Source organism: Patella vulgata, chromosome 4, assembly GCF_932274485.2.
Source record: "Patella vulgata chromosome 4, xgPatVulg1.2, whole genome shotgun sequence".
Lineage (NCBI taxonomy): Eukaryota > Metazoa > Mollusca > Gastropoda > Patellidae > Patella > Patella vulgata.
Window position 1 is genome coordinate 84,647,355 of NC_065882.2, and position 27,138 is coordinate 84,674,492.

The window sequence follows — 27,138 nt, forward strand, 5'->3', positions numbered from 1 at the left end:
GTCACGGGTTGTTTTATGTGCATCTCGATTTTTGGTTCCATCCGAACGACTAGACACTGTAAATGAAGACAGGAATAAGCAAATCACGGTGCTATGATGGAAGGTTTACTCGAACATCGGCGCTACGGCCTACTCTTGTTTGGAATTCCAACGCGTTCTAGTGGGGTTGGATGGTAGAATGGTTAGCGCATGCGCGTTGTATCATAAAGTCTGTCATTGAAACAACTGGCGTGGTTTCGATTCCCCGGTTGTACGTGACAAGGAGTAGGGTCTCCTGTCCAACCTCGTCGATTTTCTCCGGGTCCTGCGGTTTTCCCCCTCTGCTGAGATACTCCTACACGAGAGAGGGGGGGGGGGGGTAACGTCCACTCGACACAAACTAGGCCATTTGGGGACTAACATATGGTTTAATTTTATTTCAATAATTCGCTTGTGCGTAGGAGTCTTTTAGCAGTGGGACCTAGAGAAAACCCACGAGGTTGGACAAGCAACCATGCCACTTGTCACGTACAACGGGATTCGAAACCAAGACAGAGACAGAGAGACAGAGACAGAGAGACACACAGAGACACACCCACAAACCATGTGATTTTGGTACTAACAATTGGTACAATTTTTATTTCAATAATTCGCTGTGGTGAGTATTGTGTTCACCTCTTCTAGTGCGTTAAAAAGGTTTCGCAACAGAGGGAATAACTCAAAACTTCTAAAATCTGTACGTCTGCAGTCTGCACATTGTATTATTATTGCCTGACAGTCACATAGAAAAAACTCGTCATTAAGAGGACTTGTACACGTCTATTTTTAAACATCAATGTCTGTTCTTCTCAATACATCACAAACAAGGTTTATGAAAACTTTTAATGGATTTTCCAATGACCTCTGATTCACCCAGACGTTCCACACGACTACGTGTTTTCGTGGGGGGTAAACTGTTTATCTAGAAGTGCCACGAACTGTCGTCAGTTCATATGTGTCAGAGGAAACAATCGGTGGACTTCGAACATACACCGTGGAGTATTCCGATCTAGTACTGGCGGAGGAGTAGACAAAACTCCTTTTAGCCGCATTGTTCTGACTCGGGCAAAGTTTCAAACCCCGAACACACTGCCAATTGGCATTAAATAGAAGGAAAACAAAGGGATTCGCAGCTGAGTTAGCTGCGGCTATTCCACCAAGGATACCATACAGAGCTTGTGACAACTTATGGTAATCGTCATAAGACATAATCATCTCAGCCACAAAATACGGTAATCCACAGATAACGTAGGCAGCTACAATCACCACGGTCATTTTCAAGGTTTTAATCTTGGCTTTAGGAAGAGAAGTGTTGGCCGTGCTTGTGAGGTGTATCTTACCAGGCTTGAAGCTCTGGCGTTTTGAGTTCTTGCTTTCGGCAGCTTTTTGGGCTATCTTTAGAAATATTCTGATGTAGCTGATGACGAGAATTATCAGCGGAAGTAAGAAGCTAACAATGGCGGCATAAGTAAGGAACGCTTGACGATGTATCATGGGCTTTCCCCGGAACGTATTCTCACATTTGTACATTTCTTTTATAGGATCGTACCGGATGTGGAACACAAAAAATAGCGGAACTGACGTCAAAGCAGCAAATCCCCAACCAACCAAACACATCATCCAGACCTGAAACAATATAGGAAAAAACGAGATAATTCATTAAAGTGGCTAAGTCTTTAACTCAATATCACCCAAAGTCTTCGACATTAAAAACACGAATTATTTGTCAATTAAAATCAACATTGATGTTGTGATCTTACCGGAAAAAGATTGACTTCTGATATCTAATATTTAAGACAAAATAAACATTTTACTATTGGTACACGAATCGTGTACCATAATGTGTTTCAGGGCCATTTGTAACAAGGGACTCGAAGAACCGGGCTAGACATATTCCACAAGTCATGTCAAACGGTGACTTCCTATTCTTATCTGGACAGCATGGCAAAAAATACTATCGATGTAGTCTTCTGGCGTATATCGCCGGACATAACTGATTAGAAATGAGAGTACAAACAGAAATGATTGAATGTAAATCAGTTTATATACATTCATATAACATTATTATATGCGTTGCGACCCATTTGTGTTCATACCGGGCTAATGAAGTTGTAAAAACGGACGTACGCCATGCATTGTACCATGATGCAAAACTTGTGCCTCAACAGTGGAGCTTCCGCCTACACTACCAAGGGTTCGTGTACGTGCATACTAATGTTCTAATGTATACACGGGATATTAATTTTTCTGGCGTTTCGCCCAACTCTTTGTCGAATTCCAACTGCCAGAGGTTTATTTAAGTGCATGCTAATGTGTACACGGGACTTAGTCCTTCTCCCTAAATCTTTGTTAACAGAGAGAGAGAAATGAGGTTTAACGTCCACTCAACACAAACTAGGTCATTTCGGGACTAACATATGGTTCAATTTTATTTCAATAATACGCTTGCGCGTAGGGGTCTTTAGCAGTGGGAGGAAACCGGAGGACCCGGAGAAACCCATGAGGTTGGGCAGGCGACTCTATACTCCTTGTAAAGAATACGATGAATAAAATACTTACTGGTGCAGGCTCTCGTAATGGTGATCGGATGGCCTGGTGACGATCGATGGCTATCACTACCAGCATATTAGCACTGGCAAACATGGAAAAACTCATACAAAATTTATAGGTTTTACATAAAAATCCCCCTGCTAGCCATTCTCGTTCCATGTGTTCCCAGACTAACTGAGGTAGGCAAGCCACAAATATAACTAACATGTCAGCTGCACACAGATTTAAAATAAGGGCGTTAACTCTTGATCGATGTTTCCGGTTGTACCACATCCACAGACAGACAAGAAGTCCACCAATGGCTCCAAGAACAATCACTATATATAAACACACGAGTCTTATCATGACGTCATATTCCATATCATGTACAGAATCGGGTATCGTTAAATTATTGGTGCTGATGGTCGTATTAGTCGGTGATGACGTCGACATCATGTGGTAAATCGTGTTGCCAAGTGACGCTAGAGTGTCCGTGATCTGTAGATCCACTGGTGTCGTGGCCGCCATATCTGTCGTCATCTCTTTTCCGTCCTGTAATAAAAAGTTGTGGTAAATAATTTCTGATATTTAAATAAACAATTTAATATAACCTTAAACATACATTATAACGTCACATTAATAATGACGTCATTATATTAATCATATTAAACATAAATTATGCAAGAGTTAAATCTGCCTATTGCAGGTCTTTCTTTAGGCCTGAAACGTTATCTAAATTATTAATTAGCCTGCGATTTTTATTGGATTAGGTTCCGATTTGCTGTTCGACTTCCATTCATAATTTAATCATGAATTGGATAATCGAGACTATGTTTTTTATCCTACCAACTTTACTGCTAAAGACCCCTACGCGCAAGCGAATTATTGAAATAAAATTGAACCATATGTTAGTCCCTGTTAACCATGATTTAGGGAGAATGACCAATGCCCGTGTACACATTAGCATGCACTTAAATGGTGATCGCGGCTAGGCCGAAAATTCAATCGCTAAAATCTCGGTTCATAGTGGATCAATTGGACTGAAATTTTTAGAAAATTGTCTTTACATTATCTAGTTTTTAACTATTATAGTGAGAACTGCCATCTCTTTATCTAATCTCCCATAATGTATCTTTATAAGTAATAGATAGAGTTGTATATATTACCGACAAACAGCTTAGTTCAAAACACCGTGTCTGATTTTCAAACTTACTTTACCAATACGGCTGAAAAATGTCCAATAATTTAGAACGATAGATAAACTAGAAATCGGATATCTTGGGACTAACATCATTATTGTAGTCAGAAAGAGAGAGCGAAATAGGGTTTAACGTCCACTCGACACAAACAAGGTCATTTCGGAATAACACATGGTTCAATTTTATTTCAATAATTCGCTTTCGCAGTGGGAGGAAACCGGAAGACCCGGAGAAAACCCACGAAGTTGGACAGGCGACGTACAACCGGGGAATCGAAACCACACCAGTTGACTTAATGAAAGACCTTATGATACAGCGTGCACGTGCTAACCATTCAGCCCCCCCCCCCCTTATTGTAGTCAAATATCCCTGCTTGTGTCTGTATTACAATCTATATAAACAACCTCGTGTTGGTACAAGCTCGTACACGACCTCGTGTTGGTACAAGCTCATCAGAGTCGCTGGTGAACTTTAACTTCCTTTTATTCAAGTCGGAAATGAAATGACATGAAATGGGGTTTAACGTCCTACTGTTCTGTACCGACTGGGCTAATGAAGGCTGCCATACGCCAGACAGTGTGCTATGACGGAAACTTACATGTAGGCACCTAAATGAGTAGAAATGTTGTTTTACAACTTCTGATTGATTTTATAAAATGCACGTGTAGCCCCCCCCCCCCACACACACACAAAGACCGCAGGGCACTTTTGACGTTATCTCTATCTCGGACACCCCTCTGCAAAAACAAATTCCTCTATAATAGTAAGTGCAGAGGGACTGCTCCACGCACAATTACACAAAACAACTCTACGGACAAGACACAAAACGCAGAAATAACAACCAAACGTACACAAATTAGATTAAGAGAACTGTAATGTTCAAAACGGTCCACCATAGTTTTTCTGGATAAAAGAGTCTTCTTTAGTAGTATTGAAGTATTTATGCAACTGGTGTGATTGTGTCTACTTTAAATTATTATGGTGAAATAACAACCAAACGTACACAAATTAGATTAAGAGAACTGTAATGTTCAAAACGGTCCACCATAGTTTTTCTGGATAAAAGAGTCTTCTTTAGTAGTATTGAAGTATTTATGCAACTGGTGTGATTGTGTCTACTTTAAATTATTATGGTATAGAAAAAGCGTGCTTAGAAACACAGTGAAAATGGCGTGAATGTGAATGTCAATACGTGTGAGGCCGTCTTCTCAAACGGCGGTCGTGATATCGGTTTTTTACCGAGACACTGTATGTAATTTAGTGTAATGTGTTAGTGAACTTTTTATCTACCTATTGTGAACAGTGAACGTTGTTTATTCTTGTGAACTCTATGTGAAATTCGACTCAATTGCCGAGTCAGCTGTGAAGTGATATCATGAACTGAGAACTGTCAAAACAGAATATGTGAAGTGTGAATGTAACTTTTGTCTTTTTTAACTTATATCATTAACATTAATCTGATTTATTATAAAACCGTTAATTCGTTCAATCAACACAGAACTCTGTTGTTTTGTTCAAGTTATTTTAAGGCTGCAATTCAGTATTATCATACTGACCTTTGACCCCTGAAGTGACCCGCTAACTATATACAGTGTCTGGCGTACGAACGGTATCGTCATAAACGCCGTGAAAGAAACGTGTAACGACGGACCCTCACATTGTTAGTAAAAAACCGTCAGGACATTGACAATACCAGACAATAATGTAAATTTAAAGTGAAAACAGTATATAACTTTATGGTGTGATGAAGATAAATTTTAGTGTATTATTTTTGTGCTTGTTTGTAATTTGTGAAATGGCATCCTTACCGCCAAGGTTTAGAAACCAATTAAGAAGAACATCACGCAGTTTGATGTGCAGAAGTGCAGACAACAGTGTGAACAGTGTTGACCCCGGGATTGTGCCAGTGGGCTTTCGGGTTCACAATGAGTTGGGAGGCCCAGGTGGGACTGGAGACGCCTTTGTGCCAGGTGATGGAACGGTTCCTAGTGGGGCCGGAGGCAGACGTTCAGGTGAACTTCCCAGTCGTGAGGGTGTGGATAATCCTAGGAATGTTCTTCCTGACGATGATATCAGACCAATAGATAGTATCTCTAACGTACCTTCAAGAAAAACTGCCTCCACTACACTTTCAAAGTTGAAATATCAAGCTATTCAAAAAGAAATTGAATTAAAGAATCAACTGATGACTTTAACAGAAAGAAATAAATTTGAAGATGAAAGAAAAGAATTAGAGAGCCGTTTAGAATTTGAAAAAGTGGAAGAAGAGATTCGACTAGCATCTGAAAAAGCAGAACGGCTGCGTAGAGAACATGAATTAAAGGCAAGATTAACAGAAATTAACAGAAAAGAAGAAGAATTGTTATTGAGATCTAAATTATCAAGTGCTGCAGAAGTTAATAGAATGTATGTTCAGGTAGATTCTGAAATTTCCTTTAAAAGGCCTGTGCAACCTTTGAATAACACTGGCCCTGTGAACAATGCAGTGAACATATGTGATCCTGTGACACCTGCTGTGAATGCTGTAAGCATGCGTGATCCTGTGACACCTGCTGTGTACAGTAACAATTCTTTTAACATTCATGAACCCATGATTGTACAACCCCCTATAGTGAACATTAACAATCGTGTAAACAGTCCTATAAACATTAGTGAAAAAGAACATGTGGATGTGAATCGAGATACAGAAACCATCAATCATAGTATGACGAAATCTGAGCCAGAAATTTCTACTATTTTATCCAAATTAATAGACAGTCAAAGGGAACAAGCGTTACCAGCCCAAGAACTGAAACCATTTAATGGTTCAAATATATTGGACTTTCCAATATTCATGAAAAACTTTAAATATGTGGTAGAGAACAATACTGTAGACCCAAGTCGTAGACTTGAACTGTTAATAAGATACACACAGGGCGATGCCTACGAGTTGATAAAGCAATGTCCAATGATAGTGCCTGCATCAGCAGCATATATTAAAGCCAAAAACTTATTGAACCGTGATTATGGAAACCCTTTTATTTTGGCAGCTGCCTTTCGAAGTAAGGCAGAAACGTGGCCGAAAATACTTATAGGTGACAAAAGTGGACTTCGAAAGTATTCCCTTTTCTTAAATAACTGTTGTAACATAAAACATTCTAATTCAGACATGTCGTCCATGGACAGCAGTGAATTCTTAAAACTTTTAGCATCTAAGTTACCAGTTTCATTGCAACAGCAGTGGATTGGTCGTGTAGGAGATTTAAGGGAAAATGGTAACAGAGCTCCAGTGTTGGAAGATTTAGAGAACTTCGTCAGTAAGATTTCAAGAAATGAAAACGACCCCAGAGTGAGCGGTTTGGGTTATCAATTACGTACACCCACATCAACTTTCCCTCATGTTGCTAGTAACAAGATTACGCATCAGTCGCGTAAAATATTTTCGACTCAAGTCAATAAAGTTAATTTAGCAGCGCAACCTCCCTGTTTATATTGCTCGGGTATGCATTCTCTGTTCTCATGTCGTAAATTTAGTAATTTGAATAACAATGACAAATCGTTAGAAGTTAAAAAAAGGGGACTTTGTTTTGCATGTTTGAACCCTAAACATATGAAAAGTGACTGCCCAAATCCCCAGTGGGCTAAGTGTGATAAATGCATCAGAAAGCATACAACTATAATGCATGACCCTACTAGAGATGACATTTCTCGTGACAAACAAGTAAGTACGTTGATATCTGGTGAATCAAAATCCTATAACTCTAAATCATTTGTACCGAAATCAGAACATGAAAGTAAGGTATCTTCTGGCTGTGTACTAGGCAATACCAACCCCTTGATGGCCATTTTGCCTATACTTATTAAGCATAAAAACAGTGATGACTATGTAGCAACATATGCATTTGTTGACAATGGCTCAGCTGCTAGTTTCATAAATTCTGATCTTGCTCATCGTTTAAAAGTCAGTGGACGATCCACTTGTGTTACTCTCAAAACATTAAATTCTATAGAAACTCTTAAAACTGAAATTCTTGATAATTTACAAATAAGCAGTCTCGATTGTGATCAGTTTTTAGATTTACCTCCTACTTATGTGAAGAATGATATGCCTGTTGACATGTGTGATGTACCCAGAAAAGATGATTTATATGCTTGGAAACATTTAAGTCACATTAATGTATCATATATTTGTGAATTTCCTAATTTTATTCCAAAAGTTAGTCTAATGATAGGTGTGAACATGCCTGCTGCTACAACGCCATTAGAAGTGTGCACTGGTAACATTGGTGAGCCTTATGGGATTAAATCACCATTAGGATGGTTGTTATATGGTTTACCGGGTAAACTACAAAATTCTTCTGCTTCAATTAGTATTAATTTATGCCGGATTGATGATAGTCTCGAGCAACAAGTAAAGAAATATTTTAATTTAGAATTTAGTGAAAAGCTTTGTGAAGACAAGCACTCATTGTCTATTGAAGACAAACAGTTTTTGAGCATTTTAACTAACTCTATTGAATTAAAAGACAGTCATTATCAGACTGAATTACCGTTTCGTGACAGATCAGTTATTATGCCTAATAACAAACTTCAGGCTGAAGCATTTGCCTACAGACTTGAAAATAAACTCGTGAAAGACCATTCTTTAAATGAACAGTATTGCAAATTCATGAACAATTTAGAATCCAAGAAATACTCTGAAATTGTCCCACCAAGTGAAATTGATAGGAGTGATGGCCGTGTGTGGTATGTACCGTATCATCACGTGATACACCTTAAAAAGCCAGATAAACTGCGTGTAGTCTTTAATTGCCCGCTTATCTTTCAACAGACCTCACTAAATGAGCAACTTTTACAAGGGCCAGATTTGACTAACTTATTGCTAGGTGTATTATTGCGATGGAGACAAGATTATATCGCGGTTATGGCTGATGTAGAACAAATGTTCTATCAGGTCAGAGTTGTGAAGAGAGACTGTGACATGCTTCGCTATTTATGGTGGCCCAACGGTGACATTAATGGACATCTTACTGAATATAGAATGCGAGTGCATATTTTTGGTGCAGTTAGCTCACCTAGCTGTGCAAACTTTGCTCTGAAGCAAACGGCTTTGGATAATACCAACGATTATTCCCATGAAATAATCAATGCTGTAAATTATGATTTTTACGTAGACGATTTCTTAAAGTCTATGACTACAGAAACGGAATGTGTAAAACTGATTCGTGAAATATGTGATCTCTTATCCAAAGGTGGATTTCGCCTTACCAAGTGGGTGAGCAATAGCAGAAATGTATTGTCTACTATTCCCGAAAATGATTTAGCTGAACAAGTGATGGATCTTGACATTTCTTCAGATTCTTTACCCGTGCAACGAGCCTTAGGTGTCCAGTGGAACATTGAATTAGATTTAATTGAGTTTAACATTGGTGAAGTTAACAGAACCGCAACGCGACGTAATATACTATCCGTGTTCAGTTCCATTTATGATCCCTTCGGATTAGCATCTCCGTTTGTGCTAAAATGTAAAATAATCCTCCAGCATTTATGTCGAGATAAGTTATCGTGGGATGAAATGATCCCAGTTGATCGACAAAGAGAATGGAATAACTGGCTTACTGATCTTGCGAATTTACATAATTTGTCAATTCAGAGATGTGTGAAACCCCAGAACTTTGGAAAGATTGTGAACACTCAAATACATCATTTCAGTGATGCATCGCAAGAGGGTTATGGTTCAGTTACTTATTTAAGATTTCAAAGTGATAAAAATGAGATACACATTTCATTTTTACTTGGGCGTTCTCGTGTAGCACCCATAAAGCCCCACACCATAGTTAAATTAGAGCTCGCAGCAGCTACATCGATTGTGAGAATTCATAACATGTTATCACGTGAATTGTCGATTCCTATTAATCAAGTGTATTTTTGGTCCGACAGCCAAACAGTTTTAAAGTACATACATGATGTAAAAGCACGTCACCAAGTTTTTGTCGCAAACAGACTTGCAGTAATTCATGACGGTTCTAACGTGAATCAGTGGCGTTTTGTGCCTGGAAAGCTAAATCCAGCTGACCTAGCATCTCGTGGATCGTGTGTGGAGAATATCGCAAATAACTCCATGTGGTTATGTGGACCAGAATTTCTGAAATTATCAATTAATGATTGGCCGGAGAACATAGTTCCATTGAATAATGATGAAGATATACAAGTACCTACTAATTTTGTGAGAACCAATGATTCTGTGAATGCAGTAAATACATTGATAGATAAGTACTCTGATTTTTATCGATTAAAGCGTGCGATATCATGGTGGTTAAGATTAAAGCAAATTTTAAAGTATAAAGCTCAAAAATGTTTAATTCCTGATAGTTTGTGTACTAAGTCATTATCTGTTGAGGAAATTAATAGTGCTGAAGTGGAAATCATTAAGTTTGTTCAAAATCAAGTATATTCTGATGAAATAAAGTGTCTTAGTGAAAACGGTGAAAATCCTAATAATGTGAAAAACGTCAAAAACAAAAGTGAAATTTCAAGTTTGGATCCATTTCTTAAAGATGGAATCTTGCGTGTTGATGGAAGATTGCGCAATGCAAACGTGCCTTTTAATTTTAAGCATCAAATTATACTGCCTAAAAGTTGTCATGTTTCAAATCTCATTGCTAAATATTGTCATGTTAATGTAGCCCATATGGGTAGAAATCATACTATTAGTAATATTAGAAAAAAATATTGGATAGTTAAATGTGGTGTATTAGTTAAGTCTATTTTAAGTAAATGTGTGATTTGTAGAAAATATCAGTCTAGAGTTAGTGAACAGAAAATGAGTGACATTCCATATTTTCGACTTAAACCTGATTTACCTGCTTTTAGTAAAGTAGGAATTGATTATTTTGGTCCTTTTGAAATCAAAACAGGACGTTCTATCCGTAAGCGATACGGTGTTGTATTTACATGTATGATATCTTGTGCCACGCATATAGAAGTTTCTAATTCCTTAGACACTAGTTCGTGTGTGAATGCCCTAAGACGTTTTATTGCCCGTAGAGGTACGCCCAGTGATATATATTCAGATAATGGAACAAACTTAATTGGTGCTCAGAAAGAACTGAAACAATCATTATATGATCTGAATCAAACACAGATTGAGAACTTTTCAACTCAAGGTGGATTTAAGTGGCATTTCAACCCCCCTACAGCATCCCATTTTGGCGGATTGTGGGAGAGGCAGATAAGGACTATAAGAAAAATCCTATATGGGATTCTGTGTGAACAATTTTTGCGAACAGCACAAAGTGATGAAGAACTAATCACTTTCCTTTGTGAAGTAGAGGCTGTAATAAACAGTAGACCTCTGACTTGTGTATGAAGTGATTCCAATGACTTGGAAGTGATAACTCCTAATTCACTTCTTATGTGTCACCAAAATGTGTTATTTCCCCCTGGATTATTCAATGAACGTGATGTATATTCAAAGAGACGGTGGCGTCAAATCCAGTATTTGACTGATCTCTTTTGGAAACGTTGGACTGATGAATATTTGCATTCATTACAACGTCGTGAAAAGTGGCTCAATCCTTCTAGAAATATAAAAGTTGGTGACATTGCTCTTATAGTCGATTCAAGTGCGCCCCGTGGGTCGTGGCCCATGGGTATCGTTGAAGAAGTGTATCCAGACAAGCATGGTCTTGTACGTAGTGTAAAATTAAGGACAAAAACAAGTATTTTGACTCGTCCTATAGCTAAATTATGTTTAATCTTAGAAAATGACAGTTAAATTTTTCAGAATTTATTTAGTTTTGATATTTACATTGCTTATGTGTATTGAAATGATATTAGATTTATTGTTTGTGTTACCATAAGTAAATTTTGTGAACTATGTAACTATAGAACTAAAATAGTTAAATACTATAAGTACATGTATGCTTAAATGTGAATCTGTGAAATAAGGTTTCAATTGTCAAATGTGAATTTATCTTAATTTTTCTATTGCATCATTGTAATAAGGTGTGAATGTTTGTATTCTGTATGGATATGATGAGGTATGAAAGCTATTTTAGTATTATAAGACACTGATTATTTGTGTAACAGTCTATTGAATTCTGAAGTTAAGAATATTGTATATTTAGTTTGGATTTTTGAACATATTGCGTTATTATCTCATTTTCATTTCGATAGGGGCCGGTGTGTAATGTTCAAAACGGTCCACCATAGTTTTTCTGGATAAAAGAGTCTTCTTTAGTAGTATTGAAGTATTTATGCAACTGGTGTGATTGTGTCTACTTTAAATTATTATGGTATAGAAAAAGCGTGCTTAGAAACACAGTGAAAATGGCGTGAATGTGAATGTCAATACGTGTGAGGCCGTCTTCTCAAACGGCGGTCGTGATATCGGTTTTTTACCGAGACACTGTATGTAATTTAGTGTAATGTGTTAGTGAACTTTTTATCTACCTATTGTGAACAGTGAACGTTGTTTATTCTTGTGAACTCTATGTGAAATTCGACTCAATTGCCGAGTCAGCTGTGAAGTGATATCATGAACTGAGAACTGTCAAAACAGAATATGTGAAGTGTGAATGTAACTTTTGTCTTTTTTAACTTATATCATTAACATTAATCTGATTTATTATAAAACCGTTAATTCGTTCAATCAACACAGAACTCTGTTGTTTTGTTCAAGTTATTTTAAGGCTGCAATTCAGTATTATCATACTGACCTTTGACCCCTGAAGTGACCCGCTAACTATATACAGTGTCTGGCGTACGAACGGTATCGTCATAAACGCCGTGAAAGAAACGTGTAACGACGGACCCTCACAAGAACGGATCCGGGGGCTAGCCGTAAGCGTCCACTGCGCTGTACCGTGCTGGGCCGGGTCTGTAATGGCTTCACTCAAAATTTAAAAAAAAAATAAACAAAATGATGATTTATAAAATAAGACGTAACAAAAGTATATGATGTGGCGTGGTTCCCCCTTGTCAGTGATGTAGGAAAGAGGGCCGGACAAGAATAGCTGTCTAGTCTTCCGGATGGGACGAAAAACCGAGGTCCCGCGTACACATTGGCGTGCACGTTAAAGATCCCTTGACAGTTGGAATTCGATATACGAGTAGGCCGTAGTGCCGCTGTCCGGGCAAAATCCCCCTCATACCACACTGTATGGCGTATGCCCGTCTTCATTAGCCCAATAGGAGCAGAACAGTAGGACGTTAAACCCCATTTCATTTCATTTTGTGTCATTATTAAACGCATGGGTAATATTATAGTTCTGATATTTACAACATAATCTAATGATACTAAAACCATTATACGTGTAATATGCAATTACAGTCTAACCAAGCAGAACGCTAGAAGTCAGATAAAATAACACCACCGTTACTATGGTGACATTAAAACAATAGTATCAAACACATTAATTTAGGTAAATTCCCCGTTCCCGAGAATCATTCACGGCTTCAATATTTTTTTTTATAATCATGTAATTAATCAGACTGATAGAAAGAAAGATGGCGGATGGTGTTTGCGTATTGTGGTCTCTATGGTAACGTGATTATGTAAACAGACTGTCTGGCTTTAAATATAAACTCATCAAGACCGGAAATGAATCGCGATGTTTATAAAGTTTCTTATTTTCTTCAGAAAACCCTAAAACTGTTGTATTTGATGAACGTCTAACAATGTTTGTTAATTCATCTACAGAGATTCATTGACTGTGTTTTCTGTTGTATTTGGATTTCTAAGTTAAAGTCGACTTCCAGCCGACTCATTGTCGTTTGAAAGGATTCGTTGAAATAACCCAGACCATTAATTGCATTCTATAGTTAGGTGTGAAATGCTAGGATGAAGAATTTTACCCGAGTCGTTTTTGCATCCGGGGGGGGGGGGGGTTGGATGGCTGAATGGTTAGCGTGCGCGCGCTGTATCATTAAGCCTGTCATTGAGTCGACTGGCGTGGTTTCGAATCCCCGGTTGTACGTGACAAGGTGTAGGGTCGCCTGTCCAACCTCGTGGTTTTTTTCCGGGTCCTCCGGTTTCCTCCCACTGCTAAAGACCCCTACGCGCAAGCGAATTATTGAAATAAAATTAAACCATATGTTAGTCCCGAAATGACCTAGTTTGTGTCGAGTGGACGTTAAACCTCATTTCTCTCTCTCTCTCTCTCTCTCTCTCTCTCTCTCTTTCATCCAGCATCCATGGGTTTTATCGCGGCGTATACAGATAAACATCTACTGTTCTGCTCCGAACTGGGCTAATGAAGACGGGCATACGCCATACAGTGTGCTATGAGGGGATTTATGCCTGGACAGCGGCACTATGACCTACTCTTATATCGAATTCCAACTGTTAAATGATCTTTTACATGCACTCTAATGTGTACACGAGGCCTCTTTGTTGTCCTATCCGAAAGACTAGACAGCTATAATTGTCGGACCAACCGTCCTGCACCACTGACAAGGATAAACCACGCCGGAAAATGTCGATGAACTGAACATTACTGTCATACTGTGATTCGGATATGCTACAAATCGAATCTAGCATGTTCACAACATTTATTGGTGGAGGGTCTCTCCTTTCGGGTGAGCCACGGTGGGTAAGTGGGTTAGAGGCTGGCTCGCTAATCTGGAGGTCGCGGGTTCGCTCCCGGTGTCCGGACAGGGCCGTTACTAACTGTCAAGAGTTCTTTTACGTAGACATTAACGACTGCAGGGATTAGCTTCGGTTTTTGTCCTATCCGAATAACTAGAAACGTGTTTCCTTGTCAGATCATTCTGACAAAGTGAACCCCGACTGGAAATAGTGGCTACCAATATAAAAAATCCCTTGACAGTTGGCATTCGATATAATAGTAGGTCGTAGCACCGCTGTCCAGGCTTATATTTACCCATATTCATTAGCCCGGATTAAAGAAAATGGTAGGACGTTAAACCCCATTTCATTTAATTTATATAAAGCTGGTTTCTCCTTGTCAATGATGGGGGTGGGGATGGGGTCGAATAGTAAACGCGAGTGCGTTGCATCGCATCATAAGATATGTCATTGAGTCAAGTAGCATGGTTTTGATTCCCCGCTTGTACCTGACAAGGAGTAGGGTCGCCTGTTTAACCCTGTGAGTCTTCTCCCGCTGTTTAAAGTAGCTAAGTCTCTAACTCAATATCATCCAAAGTTTTCGACATTGAAAACACGAATTGTTTGTCAATTCAAATCAACATTGATGTTGTGATCTTACCGGGAATAGATAGGCTTCTGATATCCAATATTTAAGACAAAATAAACATTTTACTATTGGTACACGAATCGTGTACCATAATGCGTTTCAGTGCCAGTTATAACAAGAGACTTGAAAAACGAGGCTAGACATATTCCACAGTTCATGTCAAACAGTGAGGCCATATTCTTATCCGGAGAGCATGCACATTTAATTCTATCGGCGTAGACTGGAATAACCAGACGCTGGCGTATTTCGCCGAACATAGCTGATTTGAAATTAGAGTAAAAACGGAAACGATTGAATGTAAATCAGTTTATATACATTCATTACATTATTATATGCGTTGCGACCAATTTGTGTCAATTTCTAGATCCCAAATATTAGCGATTTAGCTCCTTTAAGCACTGAAATAAAACTGAATCATATGTTAGTCCCGAGTATACCTGTCTTCATAAGCCCGGATGGAACAAATAATTAGGACGTTAAACCCATTCATTTCTATTACCACATCGGGTTCCAACTAATGAATATTCAGTGGTTTGATTAAAACGAGTGTAGAAGTAAGATTAAGACTTCTTGATTTAACCTGCTTGCTATCTCTCTATTGATCTCAGCTCATGTTAGAACTATTATTAAGAAGCAACCTAGCGAGAAGTCAATCTTAGTCCCATCTCCATATTTATGAAAACATGGCCGTTCTTTATTCACTGTTGGTTTGGTAATCAAGATAGATAACTATGGGTGAATTAAAGACCTCTGGTCGCCATTTGCATTTAGCGGACAATTTCTAATTCTTCACGGATTAATCCGAACTACTCGCGTTGAATCTTTAAAGATACATTATGTAAGATTAAGATGAAGAACTGACCATTCTTACTAGATCATTTCCAAAATTAATATATTGAAAATTTTATTCAAATTAGTTTATTCTGAGCGACGTTATAAGCGACGTTATCATTGTTCGAAGTTTTGACATAGATTGTTTATTATCGTAACAACGTTACATGTTAATCGCGACAAAGCCTCGCTTCTCCAGTTTTACATGAAATCATTAAATGGCGATGGTATTTTAATCTGTTTACATCTGCGCCATACGATAGACTAGAAAGTTGATTATAGGTTTGTCATGTGAATAAATGTATAAAAAATAATTTATATAACATTTGAAGCAATAATAAAACCCTGCAAAAGGCAGAATTAACTCTTAAATCTATTTATATACTAATATTTGTGACTGTCGTTTGTCTGTCTGTTTGTCTGTCTGTCTGTCTGTCTGTTCGGGGTTGGCGGCTACACTAGGTCTGCCCTAAGTCTGAAATTTGGGGTATAGGGGTAGCTCGGACTGGGGAGTAACATAGTCCAGGTGGCGTTAGTCTACCACTTCCGGTTTCGGGGTTATGACCCCCGAGCGAAGCCGGGCATTCTTCTAGTAATGTATATTTAACATTTATTTTAAAAAAGAAAAACAAAATTTTAATATGAATTGTAAACTATGTCCTTGTTTGAATTCGTACGAATTAAAGAGAAGCCCATCAAAAGATTTTAGCCGATCGTAATGGAATGTTTAATTGTTTGTAGAAACTGAAATGAAATGAAATGGGGTTTAACGTCCTACTGTTCTGTTCCGAACTGGGCTAATGAAGACGGGCATACGTCATACAGTGTGCTATGAGGGATATTTTGCCCGGACAGCGGCACTACAACCTACTCTTATATCGAATTCCAACTGCCAACGGTGCACGGGGCCTCGGTTTTGCGTCTCATCCAAACGACTATACGTTGTTCCTTACCAGGACCTTGCACCAATGCCCAGGAGGAAACACGCCGGAAAACCAGATGAACGTTCTTGACGAACGCAGGGGCCGATCACGGGACCTCCAGGTTAGCGAGCCAACGTCTTACCAGCTGAGCCACAAAAAAACGAAAACAAATAAAAACGTGAAAGGAAATGAACCAATGGAGGACTAATATCTTCCACACAATACTATAAAGGGATCCAATATTCCTCATGTCACGAAACATTCATTCATTCATTCATTTATATTAATTTTTGTTCGCAGGCGTATTTTAACTTGATGAAAATAACATGAGAGTTAGAGAGAGAGATAGAGAGAGAGAGAGAGAGAGGGAGAGAGATGGGGTTTAACGTCCACTCGACACAAACTAGGTGATTTCGGGACTAACACATGGTTCAACTTTATTTGAATAATTCGCGTGCAATAATAATTCAATAATTAGCAGTGGGAGGAAACCGGAGGACCCGGAGAAAATCCACGAGATTTAACAGGCCACCTTACTCCTTGTCACGTACAACCGGGGAATTGAAACCACGCCAGTTGACTCAATGACAGACCTTATGATAGAGCGCGCACCTGCTAACCATTCGGCCATCCAACCCCCCGTTACATCATGTATTGGTCCTATCGAGATTACATAGAAAATTGCTAAATGTTTTAAAAGAGACAAATATTTATTTCCAATTTAATTTGATATATGGTTTTAATTGATTTTTTAACTGTGGTATTTAATTCTATTTAAATGTCTTTATTATTATCAAAATATTTGAGTTTTTAAATTATTTATATCAATAGAGAAATTGTGATATATGTGGGGGGGGGGGGTAATTTTATTCATGAACTGTTTGATCTTATTTGGTTAGCACGGTCGGTACTGACGTGCTCAGTTCTATAGACAAAATCCTACTGACTGGAGATTGCACTCGGTTACTCTACATCTAGCCTCGGCTGTATGATGGTAAGTGACATTTATCTACGCCTATACAATTGCGACGCGACACCGATTTACTTATTAGGAAAACTTGCCGCTTTTAAAAAGAAGTTATCAAAGTTGCGTCGTTCGAAGCGTGTGTAGAATTTTTAGTGCCAAGTTGTCCTTGTTTGAAGAAAATCGGATAAACTTGAAAGAAAAACAGCTTCAGACTTTGAAATATTTGTATGATAAAACATTCTTCAAAGGCGTCGTCATGGGCAACGCCGTTGGTAATCTGGGAACTTGAAGGTAGTTCCAGTGGCGGACTTCGTCATACAGCCGAGGCTAGATGTAGGGTACTGGAATCTGCTGAGGTTTGCCGAGTGTGGAATTTGACCACGATCTCTCGGTGAGAATGGTGCTGGGTCTCCAACCAGGTGGGGGGGGGGGGTCGATCCGGGTTTTAGCAACGAACGTTCTTCCTTTCCGCCTTGTCATTCCAAAGACAAGCGTCTAGCTGTTCCTGTGTATACCATTAGCACAGTACGTGACAGGAGCCCATGGCGGTTTAAAATCATTACCCGTACGTTACAACAATCCCGGGGCCCTTATTCACGAAAACTTAAACTAAGATCAATCAGAATTTTAAGAAATACTGCAATTCGATTGGCTGACCAGTAAAATCAATTTGCATATATCCAATGAAGTTGCAGTATTTCTTAAAATTTCGGTTGTAACTTAGTTTAAGTTTTCGTGAATAAGGGCCCTGGTGGTTTAAGATCATTACCAGTACGTTACAACAACCTCTGGTGGTTTAAAATCATAACCAGTACGTTACAACAACCTCTGGTGGTTTAAAATCATTACCAGTACGTTACAACAGCCCATGCTATTTGTATTGGAATGTTTTAGCAATACGTTACAAGATAAAATCAGATTCTAAGAGTAGGCTACAGATCAGCTGTAAATGAACAGGTTTAACGTGTAGTTCGGTGGTTGAAGGGGGGGGGGGGGGCGGGAATCGCCACCCGAGCTGTAAATTTATGAGACCAAGTTTTTCTAGACCAGTGTTTTGCGTAGATACCGAATCTGGATGGTGATCAGGCGTTTGAGGGGGTGTTTTCGAGATATGGGGTGTCCAATGTCTACAATTGGGGGGAAGTGTCATTATGTTGACATAAATGATTATCATGTTGTATATTAATAAAACATAAATTTCTAGGACTGTCTATCTCTAAAGAAGTGTATATGATGCCCCTGGACTAGTATAGGGTTAGGGTTAGGGTTAGGGTTTTGCACCAACTGGTCTAATAAAGATGGATATACGCCATGCTGTGTGCCTGGAGAAAATTCATCATCGAATATCAACTGTCAACGATTTATATGTTATCGCGCATTTCGTCCCATCCGCATGACTAGACACTGTAATCCTTGAATGACATTTAGTCATTGGTCACCATAACAACACAATTTATATGGAATACAATCACTGGATTATACACATATAGCACCACGTTTCGATAAATATCCGCTTATCATTATCAAGCATATATGGTGGCTGATTGGTATCATGTCGTGATGTCGTGGTGTCGCCCTTCATAAGGCGACAACCCGACAACCCAACAACCTGATATCACGACATTTTAACCCGACACCACGACAACCCGACAACTCGACATCATGACATTTTTAACCCGACAATACGACATTTTCACCCAACATCACGTATAAATGTCGTATTGTCGGGTTAAAATGTCATTATGTCGTGGTGTCGTGTTGTCGGGTTGTCATGGTGTCAGGTTATCCGCCATATTCCTCTCAATACTATGATTATAAACTGATCCTGGTGTTGGTCAAGAAAGTTTCCCGGGATTTTGCAGCGTGGTTTCTCCCTGTCGATAGTGCAGAACAAGACCTAGTTGTGTAGATGGGTCAAAAACACAAGCTCCTGTGTACACATTAGCGTGCGCATAAAAAAAAAACCTTCACAGCTGAATTTCAATGAAGAAATACCACGGTCCATTGAAAATTTATGAAGGGCGACACCACGACTTCCCGACATGATACCAATCAGCCACCATAGGCACACTTGTCAGACCCCTCTAAAGTACAGTTGTTGAACATAAGGGAAAGTAAATATAGCGAAATGAGTAATTAATACAAAACAAGGTTTAGAAAATAACTTGATCAGAGATTCTATCATTCAATCACAGACGACAATAAAATACATTCATTCCATCAAGTCACATGGCGCCACAACGGCTGATTTATCTCCGTTCAATTTTACAAATGGGAAGACAATTAAATGAAGTTTAGAAAACCATTTCTAATTTATTTTTTCTTATACAGTGGTCGATTTTCGGATTAAAAAGGTTACACGACTTGAAGAACAATGAAATGGGTTTAACGTTCAAATGTATTTTGTAAAATAAATCAACTCCCACCAGGCTGGACAAGGAGTAGGGTCGTCTATCCAACCTCGTGGGTTTTCTCCGCCCCCCCCCCCCGCCCGGCTTCCTCCCACTGCTAAAGACCACTATGCGCAAGCGAATTATTGAAATAAAATTGAAACATATGTTAGTCCTGAAATGACCTAGTTTGTGTCAAGTGGACGTTAAATCCCATTCAAAGATCATACCCATTTCTCTCTCTATTGCTCTGCGCCAGTGAGGCTAAGAAAAACAAAACAAAACAAACGGACAAATGTTTGTTATGGCCCAACTAAGTTTTTGTGACCATCCGGACAACTAGACACTGTTAATTATTGTTGAGTGCAAGAAATGGAATGGGGTTTAACGTCTTGCTGTTCTTTTCCGACTGGGCTAATGAAGACATATGCCATACAGTGTGCTATGGTGGAAATTTTCCCCGGACGGCGCTACTGCCTACTCTTATATCGAATTCCAACTGTCAAGGGATCTTTTATGTACACGAGACTTCGGTTTTAGTCCCATCCGAACAACTAGACAGCTGTGTTGAATGCAAACCCCGGTATATCCCCTAAATTGACCCCATATTAATAAAAACATAGAACAAGACAAAACGACATCGGATTCCAACCAGATTAGAAAACAGATTATGGTTTGCGGTTTAAGTGTCTATTTTGGATTTTAATAAGACTTTTAACAAAACAAAAATAGATCAAAGATCAAAATCAGACTTAAATACGGAGATTACTACACAAAAAAAGAGAGACTGATATTAACATTGTTAAATATAAAAACACGGTTGTGGAATTGTATAGGATTAAATAAGACAATTTGTATAAAACAGTTGTTCAATAACAGAGATCGCCATCAATTGAAGAAGCCGATATAATAAATTGACAATTTACTGCTGCCGATATGTTAAGAAGTAATTGATAAAGATGTAGTTCTGGGTTTTACTGGTAATACTCTGTTAAGACGATTGACCACCATGTCATTTTGTACTTAATTCAGGACCTAAGTCAAACTAATGGCTGGTCTATAATCCCGTCCGATTGATAGGAGAAAATAGTTCCCATTGTTTAAAATAAAATGAAAAGCGAGAATAAAAGATTAATCGGTTAGCGAGTAGTAAACCAAAATATAAGATCAATTTACGATAGTGGCGCATTTATACATCAACAATAGATGTTCGTCAAACGTCGGACCCCATACCAGGACTATTTCCCCCTTTCATTAATTTGATGGAAATTCAGTTCTATTACCAAACGATTTAATGTTAATTCACGCTCGCGCTATGACGTTGTTTTGTACTAGCTCGCGGTGATTTGTCCTTCTCAATATTAATCCTGGCTGGTTTTGTTTAACAGGACATGGCCTTATTAGGATATAACCTTTTTACAACATAACCTTATTCATTGGAAACAAAAAAACAATCTACGGATGTGGTTAAAGGGACATGTAGTAGTACAAAATACAAAGGAATAATATATAGTTACTTCGGCCATGTTTACAAGGACAGCTGTCTAGTCATTCGCATGGGACGAAAAACCGAGGCCCCGTGTACACATTGGCGTGTACATAAAAGATCCCTTGACAGTTGGAATTCGATATAAGAGTAGGCCGTAGTGCCGCTGTCCGGGCAAAATTTCCCTCATAGCACACTGTATGGCGTATGCCCGTCTTCATTAGCCTAGTTCGGAGCAGAACAGTAGGACGTTAAACCCCATTTCATGTCATTTTCATTTCATCAGCCATGTTTAAATTTGAGATAGATTTCAGCCATCGGCAGTAGATCCGTACACGTTTTACATGAATAGTAAGTGCAGGGGGACTGCACCACACACAACCAATTACACAAGACACACCTACGGACACCACAAACAACAAATGTTACATATCAGATCAATTGAATGAATCCGGGACTAGCCGTAAGCGTCCACCGCGCTGTACAGTCCCGGGTGTGTAGGGATATAGATTTCTAGTGGAGGTCGTGCACGTTTAGAGAAGTTTAGTGAACGTTTACAGTAATATTTTACTCTTTACGTAGCCCAGTGAGTTAGGCATTACCGAGGGGTCCGGGATTGGCGAAAAAAATTCCCCGCTAATTTCATCGGTGTCAGTCTTGCAGTACAGATATCCCGACAGGGAACAGCGCCCAGTCGTTCGGATGGGACGAAAGAACAAACTAGACCCTGTGTCTACATTGGCGTGCACGTAAAAGAACCATTCACAGCGCATGCGAAATAAGAGTAGGCAGTAGTCTCGCTGTCCGGGCAAAATTCCCCACCTACGACACTGTGTTGCCTATACCCGTTTTCATTAGCCCCGTCCGTCCACAACAGTAGGGCATTAAACCCCATTTCATTTTATCAATTTCTATTATGCCACGATGGGACGAGAAAATTATTTACAATGTATACGTTGGAGTGCAATTAAACGAACCTTGCCCGCCTTCAATACCCCAGTGGGTAGGCGAGTTCAATAAATAAAATTCATGGTGAGGGTGTATTGTCTCTTTAAATCCTGTACGTTAATTTTATTTCTCGAGATGCCCCATGGGTCAAAGGTTGGTAAATAAAACCATTTCAACTGAAATGAAAACATAATCGTTTAGAGCTTGTTCATCTCTAGGCGAGATATCAACTTGACATGAAATGGGGTTTAACGTCCTACTGTTCTGTACCAACCGGGCAAATGGCAACTTTGTCCTGGACAGGTGCGCTGCTTTCTGACTCTCATTCATCGATTTATTTGGTTATATTTACAGTACGATTGAACATCATCTTTTTATTTACAGTACAGTATGACTAACAGAGAGAAAGTCATTTCTGGACTAACATTCTATTTCAATAATTAGGTTGCGCGTAGGGGGTCTTTAGCAGTGGGAGGATAAGCGGAGTACCCGGAGAAAACCCATGAAGTTGGGCAGGCGACCCTAATCCTTGTCACGTACAAACGGGCAATCGAAACCACGCCAGTTGACTCAATGACAGACCTTATGGTACATTCGGCCATTCAACCCCCCAGATCTAACAACATATGTATGGGATTGGTGTTCCAATAACCTAACCTGACCTGACCCAATATATCCAGACAATGAACAATAGATTTGACTCGAAATTGAAATCTTTAAACCAATCACAGTGTGTAATACGAAACTTCAAAGAGAACAGAGAAAATGGATACAAAAGGAATTAGATCTTCATGCAATGTAGGCAAAACAAAACAGGAAGATCATAAATATCTACCTTTTAAAATTGCCACAAATCTTGTCGGAAAAATTCAAATTTACTAACAATTTAAGATAAAAGGGAAAGCATATAGTGTTACATTTTAAACGACCCTGGTGAGATTACTAACAAATTGTTTTATATCTGAAAGAATCTGCAGTGTTCTATTATCAACTAAAACCATTCAATAACTTGTTAACAACTGTAACACTATCGCTAGAATCGACTTAACCTTCCAATTGATTGCCGATATTTTCCTGTTAACTTTTTGTTGTACACGATAATTTGAAAATGCGTTGACTGGGAAGTGGAAAGGCTTCATTACAACTCATAGCACGTACTGTGGTCATCTTTCATAAGCTTTCAATTTCAGAGTTAAATCTCTTTTGGCCCCTGTTCAAAGGTGTTAAGTCTCTTTTGGTCCGAGTTCGCGGGTGTTCAATCCTATGTTCCCAGTTTGGATTTTGTATCTTAATCAAAGTATGAATTCGATCGTTTTAATTCCAGTTTAAGTGAAAAGAATTTAGCTGCTACGTTTTGTTTTATTAAAAGGAAATTTAACTGCTAAATTCTGTTTTATTGAAAGTTTTAAAACTGAACACTGTAATGTTCCATAATAAAACATTTATTACTCGACTTTATGTATTTCACAGTTTAATAAATTTTGTGAAACGAGTTCTGGATATTAGGAAAATCTTCATCCTATTTTGGTTGGGTGGTGGGGTTGGTGGTGGTGGTGGTGGGGGGGTCACGGTGGCTAAGTGGGTAAGACGCTGGCTCGCTAGCCTGGAGGTCGGTTGTTCGGTCCCTGCATTGGTCGAGGAAGTTAATCCAGATTTTCCGACATGGTTCCCCCTTGTCAGTGATACAGAACGGGACCTGACAAGGACAGCTGTCTAGTCGTTCGGATAGGACGAAAAACCGAGGACCCGTGTACACATTGGTGTGCACGTAAAAGATCCCTTGACATTTGGAATTCGATGTAAGAGGAGGTCGTAGTGCAGTTGTCCGGCCAAAATTTCCATCATAGCACAATGTATGGCGTATGCCCGTCTTCATTAGCCCAGTTTGGAGCAGAATAGTAGGACGTTAAACCCCATTTTATTTCAATTCATTTCCTCCTTTTTGAGGTTTCTTATTCACGAGAGGGGAGAGGGGAGAGGGAAGTCCTATTCTGGGGGTTCCAGCCAGAGTTCGTATCTTTGCACAGAAAACATTATACATAGTATCAGTGAGTAAGAAGCAGGCTCGCTTGACAGAAGGTCTCCGGTTCGCTCCCGGTGTGGGCCGAGATGGTTCCTCACATTTTGCCTGCATGATTTCCTTGTTAGTGCTGCAGGGTGGATGATCTGGCAAAGACAGTGTCTAGTTGTTCGGATGAGACGAAAAACCGCGGTCCGTGTACTTATTGGCGAGCATCGAAAATAAAAAACCATTGATAGTTGGAATTCAATATAATAGTAGACCATAGCTCCGCTGTCCAGGCAAAATGTCACATTATATGTCGTATGGCCGTCCTTATTAGCCCGGTCGGGGGGGGGGGAGAACAGTAGGACGTTTAACCCCCATTTCTTTTCCTATCAGTCCACATAAATCACGTTTCACCCTGTTGTATATAATATTGTGTTGTGGAACAAGCCAATGATGGGTGTTCTGGACGACCCGATAAGTTAATTAGTATCACAGACATATGGTATAGAATATCACCTAGGGAATATAGAGATATACTTCAATAATACAGTAATCATACACTGGAAAGACATTTAATATGTTACTTATACCATACATAGACTTTATTATAATTCCTATTATTTCATCTCAAACCAACCCACTCGCTCCTTTTATAACTGAACAGTCCCTTAATCCACATGTTTCTAAGAAATATTTGTAATTCTAGGAATTGATTTCGATGTTTTATAAATTCATCTCTGATCTCTCTCGCTCGGATCAATTAACACATCGACCACATATATTCCAAAATTTAAAAAGTATGTAGACTGATTATATCATTTGTGTCAGTATATTTTAGTAAAAAAAGGAAACTTCGTGGAGCGGAATAAATATATTAATAGCATTTCGGGTCCATGAATAAAATGTTATTAACTTTTGATTAACTAAATCAGAGTAAGACAAACACTTTTATGAGTTTGTGTCGCAAAATGTTTTGCATAGCGCACTGTGTATGGCGTATGCGCGTCTTCATTAGTCTAGTCAGAGCAGAACAGTAGGGCGTGAAACCCCCATTTCATTTCATTTCATTTCTTACATTCAACAAGGAGAGAGAGGGTTTGTGTCGAAAAATGATTCTCATAGCACACGTTTTCATTAGCCCCACTATCTTGTGCAGAGCAATAGAGAGAGAAATGGGGTTTAATGTCCACTCGACACAAACTAGGCCATTTCGGGACTAGCACAAGGTTCAATTTTGTTTCAATAATTCGCATGTGCGTAGGGATCTTTAGCAGTGGGAGGAAACCGGCGGACCCGGGGAAAACCCATGAGGTTGGACAGGCGACCACACTCCTGGGTGATTTGATGATATATTTGGCCTAAAAACTTATTCAAACTAATTAATGTATTATAAATTTTCTTCAAATCCTTCTCAAAACATTGTAATTGTCAAGGAATACCCTTGCTATAAAAAATCGACCAAAAGAGGTCATGTTTGTGTCACATGACTTACGGATGCGAAGTCGGAGGAGAATTCATTGCATACACAAGACGATGGTGTCTTTAATCGCTGACTATTTATTACAAATATCGAATCCTTATTAAATTCTCGGATTATCCACTGCCCGCGTCTTTTTCCGTGATTTTTATCTCAGAAAGTGTTGTACGTCTAGCTCTTCATAAAGTTTATCAACATGTACATCAAGCGCTCAATCTCCGCGTGCAACCTTTGACGTCACGCGTGCAGATATTCCTAATCGTCGGGCTGTCGATTAGGGGACCCCTGCCATTTTTGTCCTGTATACGCTCCATGGGTGTTTTTCAGGGAATCCAGTATTTTTCTAGTAAGATTGGATATCTCTACTTTCCATATATACCAAAATTGCCATACTTTTATTGGAAAAAAACACCCGATAAATACTTTTCTGGGAACCTATCTTTAAAAAAAGATAATGTAAAGAGAATGTGTTGAAAATTTCAGTCAAATTACTTCATTCTGAGTCGAGAAAACCGAATTTCATAAACACCGTAGCCTCGATTGTCAATGTAACCGTTGTTACGATAAATGAAATGAAATGAAATGGGGTTTAACGTCCTAATGTTCTGCTCCTAACCTGTGCTAATGAAGACGGGCATACGCCATACAGTGTGCTATGAGGGAAATTTTGCCCGGACAGCGGCACTACGGCCTACTCTTATATTGAATTCCAACTGCCAAGGGATCTTTTACGTGCACGCCAATGTGTACACGGGGCCTCGGTTTTTCGTCCCATCCGAACGACTAGACAGCTTTCCTTGTCAGCCCCTCCGTCCTGCATCACTGACAAGGGAGAACAAGGCCGGAAAATCTGGGTGAACTTACTCGGCCAAGTTGTTACGATAATAAACACAGTCTTAATTATTCATTTTAACAGTTAATCATGAACAGTGGTTGAATCGCAGATCGTGTTCACATCTGTCTAAAATCGTGCCCATCAGATGGCATCGAGAGTTGATTATGGTCTTGTCGTGTTAATAGATGTCTAAATTAATAGTTTATATAACATTTCAGGCCTAAAGAAATACCTGCAGTCAATCTGATTAAAACACAGATTCTATTTCGTTTCGTTTTTATGGTTCAAAATTTCGTTTTACTTGTCTTTACTACACTGGGATCTGACGT

At 39.0% G+C, this 27,138-nt stretch overlaps 2 protein-coding genes across 2 annotated transcripts in view; one reads left to right on the forward strand and one right to left on the reverse strand.

The window, feature by feature from the left end:
• Positions 1–637: 637 nt before the first annotated feature.
• LOC126818296 (arg8-vasotocin receptor) overlaps positions 638–27,138 on the reverse strand; it is a 48,366-nt gene continuing 21,865 nt past the window's right edge. The window contains exons 2-3 of the mRNA XM_050545636.1: positions 2,578–3,099; positions 638–1,644 (exon numbers count right to left, since the gene is read on the reverse strand). Of these exons, the coding sequence (XP_050401593.1) occupies positions 937–1,644; positions 2,578–3,087 (1,218 nt within the window). The 5' untranslated portion in view covers positions 3,088–3,099 and the 3' untranslated portion in view covers positions 638–936. The remainder of the gene's footprint in view (positions 1,645–2,577; positions 3,100–27,138) is intronic.
• Positions 4,777–8,911, forward strand: LOC126818137 (uncharacterized). Its single transcript, XM_050545354.2, has 3 exons — positions 4,777–5,155; positions 5,245–8,355; positions 8,900–8,911. The coding sequence occupies exons 2-3, from the start codon at positions 5,491–5,493 to the stop codon at positions 8,909–8,911; spliced, it is 2,877 nt and encodes a 958-aa protein (XP_050401311.1). The 5' UTR covers positions 4,777–5,155; positions 5,245–5,490.

Excerpts from the sequence above, each read along its gene's own strand:
- LOC126818137 (XM_050545354.2), top strand. The coding sequence starts at position 5,491 with ATGAAGATAAATTTTAGTGTATTATTTTTGTGCTTGTTTGTAATTTGT.